Here is a 9,942-nt window from a genome sequence, read left to right on the forward strand (position 1 = left end):
TATGAACAGCCAGGAGTCACAATAAAGATTCCTGTCAAACATCCCTTTCTCCACTGCCAGCAGTAAGGATGACACAGTTAAAGTGCATATGCCTTTAATTACAGGTTTACAAACCAGGTAGCAGATGGCTACAGAGGAATTTCCTCAACTGAAAGCAGGTGGTACATTTAGAAAGAATTAGGATGGTCATGCCTGGCAGCAGTGCTCAGCCAAGACCCACAGCACAGGCTTCCCCTCTGGTCCCAGGCAGGAAGCCCAAGGCCTGGGCTGCCCCCTAGGACAGCCCTCCTCACTCTTACTTCCTGCTTCCTTTGCTGAAAAACCAAACGTCAGTGTGCTAGTCATTGTTAAAAGAGGAAAAGCAGAAGGCCACTAGGCAAGACAGGTGGACCGCTGGCATTATGAGGGCTGACCCTGAGCCTTCCCAGCAGCCTCACCTCACAGAGCAGCAGGAGCCGGGCACCCGAGGGCAGCTGGTTCTGCCTCTCTAACATGCACACTGGATCTCACCCCTCCTACATCCCCACCCACGGAGCCAGCAACAGGCCTGCCATGCTACACTAACTCAATGCAACTATGGGACAGAACAGAACAAGGGAGACAGGAGGGCTGCAGCACTGTCACAATGGCGGCGGGTGCTTCGAGTACTGGATGGTGTCCAGAGCAGCCCCGATGTCGTAATTCTTGGTCTGCAGGAGCCTGGTGAGCCAGCCGCCTTCATCCGAGAACCCCATGGACAGCATCTGGGACAGTGACTCGATCAGTCGGGGGTCGGCCTCTGCCAGAAAGTCATGGGCACCATGAGGAGCGTTACCGCCTGAGGGGTGTGACAGCCAGTAGGCACCCAGGCCTGCCCTCCCACAGCGTCCCTTCAGCCCTGCAGGGACCCGCGCAGCGGTACTGCCTGTAATCCTAGGGAATTTGGAAGGGGAGGCAGGAGGGTCGCAAGTTCAAGACCGACTCACACTACTATGCTGAGGGTGTAGTTGAACAGGAGAGCGATGGGTTCAGCACTACCCTCCTTTCAGCTCTGCCACTGAGCACAGAAGCAGCCAGATATTAAGTAAACGAGGCCTAAGGAGGGCCTGTGTTGCAGAAGCAGCCATGAGGTCACGGCACGTGGAGGTGCCAGCCCAGCACGGCTTCTTACAGCACATCTGCCACAGGTGCGAGTGAAACCGGTGGAGCCCGGTACTGCTCTGCCACTGAGCTACACACCAGCCCTATATGCGTGCATGCGCATGCGTGCGTGTGCGTGTGTGTGTGAGAGAGAGAGACTAGGAACTGAACCCAGGAGCACTCTACCTCTATACCGTGTTTTTGTTTTTTGGGGTTTTTTTGTGGTGGTGATACTAGAGATGGAGGCCAGGGGTATTCTACCTCCAAGGTATATTCCCAGCCCTATTTTTTTTTTTTTTTTTTTTTTTTTTTTTGCAGATCTGGAGATGGAACCCAGGGGCATTTGACCTCCGAGCTACACCTCCTGCCCTATTTATTATTCTTTATTTTGAAACTGGGTCTCACTGAGTTGCAAAGGGCCTAAGTAGCTGAGGCTGGCTGCGAACTGCAATCCACCATGCCCAGCTCCTGTTTTATTTTTTATTTGGAAACAGGATCTCACAAGTTAATGAAAATTTTATTTTATTTTTCTTGGTGGTACCTGGGTTCCTGGAAACCCTTCTACCTCTGGGCTATACTCCCAGACCCATTTTTATACTTGCTAAATTTGGATACAGGATCTCTTAAGCCAGCACGGCTGGCTTTGAACCTGCCAGATCCTCCTGTCTCCGCCTCCAAGCACGGGGATTACAAGCGTGTGCCACCACGCCCGGCCTTTTTTTAAATTTTGAGACACTGTCTCACTAAGTTGTCCATGCTGGCCTTTGAACTTGCGATCCCCCTGCCTGCAGAGCAGCTGGAGTTACAGGTGTGCACCACCTCCAGCTCACATCTTCCTTCTTAGTTCTTGGTCTGGTTGTTTGGTTTTAAAAACCCCTAAAATTAGCTGAGGTTAGTCATAAGACACAAGCAGCCTAATTTCCTCTCATCAGTAGACATGTTCCCCTCAGCAGAGGCCATCCTACCCTTTCTTTAGCAGAGTGAAAATCGGGTGACAAGATGCTCTGAAAGAGGCAAGAAAGCAAAACTTCCTGAGCCACTTGCCTGGGGGAAGATGTGGGTACAGGGCAGCTTCCTTCAGCCCGGTGGGCCCTTCCTGGGGGTCCAGGGAGCCTGGCCCTTCGGACTCTGGCATCTGTAGAGACTGGAGCTCGCCTGTCGATGGGTCCACTTCCTTTGAAGACAGGTGAGTCCAGTCCTCGTCTCCCCCCGAACAGCCATCAGCCTCCATCTGCTCCTGGAACACCATCACCGTGAGCACAGGTACTGAGTGTGGGCCTGATCACCCACCAGCCCCTTGAAATCCTGGGGCGAAGTGGGCTGCTACAGCAGAAGGCGCAGGGTGAATTCAGTGCCTGCAGGGCCGTGGGGACCCTGGTCAGGGCAGAAAGCACCCCAGCCCTGCTTTGGCGGCAGAGGCGAGCAAGCCTACCTCGGGCTGCCCTGACTCCAGGGCTATCTGCTTCATTTGTTCGGCCAGAGACTGTGCTGTCCCCTCGCCACTCCCCTCGGGCTTGCTGGGCTCAGAGCAGCAGCTGCTGGGCTCAGAGCTGCCCTTGTCGTCTGCGCTGGCGCTTTCTGGGGAGGCAGATGTCAGGCGGCTTCTTTTCCCTCCGTGTTCCACATCAATATCAACCTCAATGCCTACAGGCCAAGGAGACAGCTGAGAAGCGGGGACACATCACAGCCCTGCCAGCGACGGCCCCTTCCATCTTCAAGACCCCAGCTGAACCCCTTCTCAAAACCCTCTGGCCCCAAAACCCCTTGGCTTCTAGAAACGGCCTCCAACACATCCATCCTACTCCTTTCCCTTCCTCCAACTCAGCACAGGTCAGCGAGGCCTCTTCCGTAACCAGGCAGGACAAGGGCTCAACCTCACGCAGGGCCAGGACCTCAGAGAAGGTGTGCCCATGCTGCAGGGAGGTCGTGACCTGTGCTAACAGACTGGGGTCTGGCTCAGGCAGGCACACCGTGCAATCTGTGTGCAGCCCGCTGGGTGGGCAGCCCAGAGCCAGCCTAGCCACCACCAGGCGCACATGGAGTCTGGGTACACACTCACTGTGAGGAGGGCAGGGACCCCTGCCATTCAGATTAACTTCTTTTTAATGCATGTGCTGGTGATTGAACCAGGGGTTTATATCTGAGCTACACCCCCAGCCCTACTTTTAATTATTTTGAAGCAGGGTCTCGCTGAGTTGCAAAGGGCCTCACTAAGTAGCTGAGGCTGTCTACGAACCGCCATCCTCCTTGTCTCACCCTCCCGAATGCTGGGATTACAAGCGTGCCCACCACGACCGGCTAAAAGCAAACTAAAAAGCTAAAAGTTCCCACACACCAAGTATATCCCCCCATTAAATCCTCTTTGTTAATGATTCTCATGCTCACGCTTGCGAGCCACTGGGTAGGAACTGCTCAGGTCAGAGATCACAGCGGTGTCAGCCGGGCAGCCCCAGGAGGCTGGTGGGGTGCGGCACCCCTCCTACCAACCTCTGGACAGGGTGGACAGTTCTTGCCATGAAGGTACGGTGATGAGCTCTCTTCAGCCCCGAAGCCACTGGCATCTCAAACCAAAGGTCACCTAGCTGGCCCTGTCCTAGCCCTGCAGTACCCACCTCCTGTCTGAGGGGCGTGGCAGGGATGTGCCCCAGACCTGGGCCTGCCAAGGGTCATGTCACCCCCTTCTGTGTCCACCCACCCACAGACCCACTTGGCATCAGCAGCCTCCAGTGTGCCCTCCGCTGCGCCGGCTCAGGGAGCACGCAGGGAAGGCTAGCAGACAGAAAGGGGGAAAGACAACGGCACCTCATCTAACTCTGGCTCAAGCCCAAGAGCCGAGGCTCAACACAGGAAAATTCACTTTTGTTCCCCGAAGGACAGGCAGCAGTCGAAAGCGGTTCTTCAGCCAGAGCCTGGTGCCCCCACCTGGGATCAGGCCAACCCATACCACTGCTTCCATCCACTCCTGTGGACAGCTCGGGAATCTGCCACCAGGCATGGTGGCACACCTGGAACCCCAGTACTTGGGAGGATCACAGGTTCAAAGCTAGCCCTGGCAACTTAGTAAGACTCAGCAACTTAATGAGACCCTTTTTCAAAATAAAAATAGGGCTAAGTCAGACGTGGTGGTGCATGCTTATAATCCCAGTACTTGGGAGGCTGAAACAGAAGGATCACGGTTCACAGAGCACCTCAGCTACTTAGTGAGGCCCTCTGCAACTCGGACCGTTTCCAAATAAAGAATAAGAATTGGGCTGGAAACCGGGCGTGGTGGCGCACGTTTGTAATCCCAGCATTTGGGAGGCTGAGACTGGAGGATCGCGGTTTACAGACATTCTCAGCTACTTAGCAAGGTCCTTCGCAACTCAGTGAGACGCTGTTTCAAAGGGCAGGGGGTATAAGCTTGGAGGTCAAATGCCTCTGAGTTCCAGCCCCAGACCCGCAAAAAAAAAGAAAAAGAAAAAGAAACTGGGCTGGGGCTGTAGCTCAGAGATAAAATGCCCCTGGGCTCACCACACAAAAAATAATCAGAGAATTCGACACTGCCTGGCTGGGCCAAGGCTGACATGTGGGCTGCCCACCCTCTGCTCCACCTGCACGGTCCAAAGGTGGAAGAGGGCGCTCACTTACCCAGAGGGCTGAGTGCGGCTGCCACGCTCTCCCCCACGTCCTTCAGAAAGCGCACACTGGGATCCTCCGATGGGCCAGCAGCTTTTCATTTTAACAATAAAAACAGATATTGCCAAGTCAGCCCTCCCACACCCATCCCAGTCCTAGCACCTCACGCCAAGGTCCCCATCCTCCCAGCAGTCACCACCTAGAGACGCTTTGGCCCAGCGCCTTCTCCCTCCCACGCCAGGCCCTCATTCCCTTATCACCTGCAACCTCGCGTCCTGTGACCCCGCAGGGGCTCGGTACACACGGTACGTATCGTAAGTATCGATCAGGTCAGCATATGCGACCTACTCAAAATCAAACAAGTACCCCACCTTTGTCCCAAGCGGGCTGAACAAGCTCAGGATGGGACCAGAATCTCACAGCACGGAAAGCAAAGCCATGTGTGAGCTTTAGCTCTGCGACGACGGTGTTGCAGACACAGCCACACAGGAGAAGGGCTGCACCACAGGGTGGGGCTGGGCCTCGCTGTGGGCTCCCCCAGGACACCTCAGGAGGGTGGCCAGGCGAGGCGGGAGGGGTGTGTGGGTGGGACTGACGGCCTTGGGCATATGGTGCCTGCTTTCCCATTTGTGAAGTAGAAATGACACTCCTTTTTTTTTTTTTAGTACTGAAGACTGGACCTATAGCCGGGCGTGGTGGCGCACGCTTGTAACCCCAGCATTCGGGAGGCTGAGACCTGGAAGATCGCGGTTTGCAGCCAGCCTCAGCTATTTAGTGAGGCCTCTGCAACTCAGTGAGACCCGGTTTCAAATATAAAGAATAAAAAATAGGGCAGGGGGTGTAGCTCAGAGGTCAAATGCCCCTGGGTTCCATCCCCAGACCTGCAAAAAAAAAAAAAAAGATTGGACCTAGAGGCATTCTACTCCTATTTTTAATTTTGAAACAAGGCTCTTGATAAGTGCTGAGACTGTTCTTGAACCTGCGATCCTCCGGTCTTAGTCTCAGCCTCCCAAGTACTGAAATTACAGGCGTGTGGCACCACGCCTGGCTATGATACCCCCTTCCTACCAGGTTCTTAGGGTTAAATGGCAGAGTACCCAGCCCACGGTGGCACTGAGGATCAGGGCAAGGGGAAGGCTTGGCTAAGGGCCCTGCAGCACGGCCAGCCCTCCCACGGCACACATGGCTGCCAGGCCACGCTCTCCACGCACAAGCCAGTTCCAATGCACGCCTCACCTGACTCCGCCGAGGCGGGGCGGGTGTCCCCTGCTCTAGGGGGACGCGGGCTCCAGTTCCCTGGAGGGCCCATATCCCAACCTGGCCACCTAAAATGGCCGTGTTTCAGCTTCCGGAGCCAGCGGCCGTGAGAGAAGCCCTGGGGGAGCAAGCACAGGGTCAGGGCAGTAAGGGGCAGGGCGCCCGCCCAGAGCTCCCAGGCCGCGGGCGGGCAGGGGGCCTGCTTACCTCCCCGAGGTGCCCAAGAGGGCTGGGGAACACGAGCTTGCTGTGCTCCTGGTGCAGGCCCTTGCCCTCACAGGCACCACACAGGTCGTAGTCTGGGCACACGCTACACTTGTAACGCGTCCCCACCACGGGCCCATTGCAGCCGTCGCAGATCACGTTAGGGTGGAGCAGGCCGCGGGGCGCCTCCTGGCCACATGAGCGGTGGTCCCGCCGGCACTCCTTCTTCTCTGCAGGGAGGGCAGAGGGACCGTCAGGACCCCCAGGCCTTCCCCACTGTCCTGGGAGGGCTGCTGTCCAAGGCCACGAGCTCAGGACTCTGCTGCCCAAGCGACAGAGCCACAGGCCCTGCCAGAAGCATCCGTGCCCATGCCAGCCACATGGCAAGGAGCCGGGATGTAGGGAGCCTGCCCGTGCACCCGCGGCCCGGGCTCCCACCAAGGTGCAGCTTGCACAGGCGCCTCTTTAGACAACCCTCGTTCCCGACCCTAGCCCTGGAGGGAGCCCAGCCCCCAGAGCAGCCTCACCTTTAATGTAGATGCGGAAGATGTCCTCCTTCACGTAGGACAAGGCCATGATCAGTTCCTCATCACTGGAAAAGGCAACCAAGTCCCCGTCCTCATCTAGATTGTTGGAAAGACGGCACCTCAGGCTGGGGAAGCGGCTCAGTGGTAGACCGCATGGTCGCCCAGTAAGGCCCTGGATTCCAGCCCAGCACCACAGATGCCAGGCTTCTCAGCCGGACCTAAGCAGCTCCTGCAAAGTCCTGAGGCCAGTGCTCAAGGAACCAGAATCCGCAGCCAGGCAATGCCCTGCACAAAGAGGAGGAGGAGGGGCAGGGGAGTGACTGCCCACCGGCTGGCACCACCTGACAGCTAGGTGCTCCAGCCTGGCTCCTGGACCACAGCTGGTTCAGGTGGCACAGGCGTGCTGAGGAAGGAGCCAGCTCCCCATTCAGAGAGGTGCTGTCCCCGCCCACCTCTAGCTAGCCACGGCCTCCAAGTGTGGGAGACCCGACCTGCCCACTCCTGAAAGGCCGGCTCCTGAAAGGCCCGCCCTTGGACCTGGGAAACGCGGTGAGCCCATGTCTGCTCCTTCCCTGACACAGCTAAACGCAGTGTTCAGTATCCAGCCTTTTCTTTCTTCTTTTTTGGTACTGGAGAGTGTACCTGCCCCCAGCCCTTTTAAACATGACCTCACCAAGTTGCTGAGGCTGGCCTTGAACCTGCAATCTTCCTGGTTCAGCCTAGGTACTGAGATTACAGGCATAAGCCTCCATGCCTGGCAGTATCCAGTTTTTATGGTAGCTCAATGTTTTTTTTGTTTTTGTTTTTGCGGGTCTGGGGATGGAACCCAGGGGCATTCAGCCTCCAAGCTACACCTCCTGCCCTATTTTTTTTTTTTTTTTTTTTTTTTATTATAACAGGGTCTAAGTTGCAGAGGGCCTCACTAAGTAGCTGAGGCTGTCCACAAACCCTGATCCTCCGGTCTCAGCCTCCCGAATGCTGAGATGACAAGTGTGCGCCACCACGCCGGGCTTTGGAATGGTTTTAAAGCACCATCATGCTGGCCAGACCACACAACACATCAGCTGGCTGGGCTGGGTGTGGTGGAGCACACCTTTAGTTCCAGCAATTTGGGAGGCCAAGGCAAGAGGATCATTTAAGCCCAGGAGTTGGATGCCGGCGGGCAAAACAGTGTCTAAAAAACAAGACCAGCACAATGGCACACATCTATAATCTCAGTACTTGGAAGGTTGAGCCAGAGGATTGTAGGTTCGAAGCCAGCCTCAACAACTCAGCAAGACCTTCAGCAATTTGACTAGTCCTTGTTTCTATGGCACTGAGGATTGAACCCTGCCAGCCCTATTTGTTTTTACTTTTTTTATTTTTTTATTTTTTTGTGGTACTGGGGGTGGAACCCAGAGGCTTTCTTCCCCCGGGCTATACTCCCAGACCTTTTTTATATTTTATTTAGAAACAAGGTCTTACTAAGTTGCTGAGAGCCTCACTCAGTAGCTGAGGCTGGCTTCGAACCTGCGATCCTCCTGTCTCAGCCTCCCAAGCGCGGGGATTACAAGCGTGCGCCACCACGCCCGGCTCAGTTTTTACTTTGAAACATAGTCTGGCTAAATTGCTGAGGCTGGCCACTTGGGGGAGGGGGTCAGAAAGAAAAACTCAGAACAGGAAATGAACAAAGTAGATGAGTGCCTGGGTCGAGGGTGGAGGGTTCTAGACGAATGATTTTAAAAAAACCCAAAAAACTGTTCAAAAGGTTCTAAAACGTATCGTGATAAACTGGGCATAGTGGCACACACTTGTAATCCCGGCATTCGAGAGGCCGAGACAGGAGGATCGCAGTTCGCAGGCAGCCTCTGCTACTTAGGCCCTCTGCAACATAGTGAGACCCTGTTTCAAAATAAAGAATAAAATAGGGCTGGGGTGTCGCTCGGAGGGCGAATGCCCTGGGTTCCATCCCCAGACCCGCAAAAAAAGAAAAAAAAAAAAAAACCGGAGCATTAGAGGCCGGAGGTCGCGCTCCAGGGAGGCGCCGCCGGCCTCCCCCAGCCACACCTCCCGCCTCCCGGCCCGCGGGGCCTCGGAGCCGCTAGGGCGGCCCCGCCCGGGCCCCTGCGCCGCGCGCCGCCCCTCGGGCTCCCGGGGCCGCCTTCCCCGAGGCCCGCTAGGTGTCGCCGGGCCGGGCCGCCCGCGCGGGGGAGGAGCCGCCGCCGCTCACCGCGGTAGTGCGCCTGGAAGCCGCCGGGCCGCAGCGCCGGGAACAGCGCGGCCACTCGCGCCAGCAGCCGCTCGCAGGGCCCGGGGCCAGCCGCCGCCGGGGCCCCCGCCTCGGGCTCGGGCTCGGGGCCGAAGCAGAAGCTGAAGCGGCGGATCTCCCGCGCCGCCTCCTCCTTGCCCAGCAGGTAGGCCTTGACGGTGAGCGACGCCATCTCCGAGCCGCGGAGGCAGGAAAGCAGCCGGGCGCCGGCCGCGCCGGTCTTATATAGCCAGCGCTAGGCCACGCCCCTTCGCTTCCGGGGGTGGGGCCTCGGCGCGCGCGCGCCCCCCTGCCGGGGCCCCAGCCCGCGCGCCGTCCCCGCCGCGGCCCTGCGGGTCTCCCGGGCCCCCCGCGCGTCCCCGGTCCCGAGGCCGGCGTGACTCAGCAGTGCGTGCCCAGGCCGGGCGGCCAGGGGGGCCGGAAGAACCGGCCGGAGCTCCGAGGCCGCGGGGCGGGGCCTGCGCGACCTCCGCCGCAGCATCCCCGGCCACCCTAACGGGGTCGAAGGCAGCCCCGGCTGGGGCCTGGCGCCGGGGATGCTCCCAGCTTAAAAGGAGGTCCTGGTGAGCCCCACCGCCCTGCTGGGGCCAGGCGGGGTCACCGCAGCCGGAGACCCCTGGGGACGCCCAGACGCCCACCTGTGCGCCCACAGCACCGGCACCCTGGAGCCTCAAACGCTGTGTGTGGCAAAGGCGAAGCTACACCCCAGCCCTGTTTTTTATTCTTTATTTTGAAACCAGGTCTCGCTGAGTTGCAGAGGGCCTCGCTAAGCACCTGAGGCTGGCCGCGAACCGCGACCCTCCAGATCCTCCAGTCTCAGCCTCCCGAATGCTGGGATCACAAGCCTGGACCCCCGCGCGCTTCCATTCTCTCTTGAATGTGTTTCCTCCCTTTCCTCCAAATAAACTTCTGTCCGTGTCTCTGCCTGGCGTGTGCTGGAATTCTTTATCACGTTAGCCAGGACCCAGCAGA

General features: G+C 57.7%; 1 protein-coding gene across 2 annotated transcripts; it reads right to left on the bottom strand.

Moving 5' to 3' along the window:
• Positions 1-620: 620 nt before the first annotated feature.
• SQSTM1 (sequestosome 1) lies at positions 621-9,142 on the bottom strand (the record flags this gene model as incomplete). 2 transcript variants are annotated; one of them, XM_080698538.1, is made up of 8 exons in its annotated part: positions 621-778; positions 2,275-2,356; positions 2,552-2,763; positions 4,747-4,827; positions 5,971-6,109; positions 6,199-6,425; positions 6,723-6,818; positions 8,932-9,142. In XM_080698538.1, the coding sequence occupies 8 exons, from the start codon at positions 9,140-9,142 to the stop codon at positions 621-623; spliced, it is 1,206 nt and encodes a 401-aa protein (XP_080554664.1). The 2 variants fall into 2 exon arrangements, with proteins under 2 accessions (XP_080554664.1, XP_080554663.1); XM_080698537.1 differs by having other exon boundaries at positions 2,164-2,356.
• Between the last annotated feature and the right edge of the window lie 800 nt (positions 9,143-9,942).

This window comes from Muscardinus avellanarius, assembly GCF_963383645.1.
Source record: "Muscardinus avellanarius genome assembly, chromosome: 7".
NCBI lineage: Eukaryota > Metazoa > Chordata > Mammalia > Rodentia > Gliridae > Muscardinus > Muscardinus avellanarius.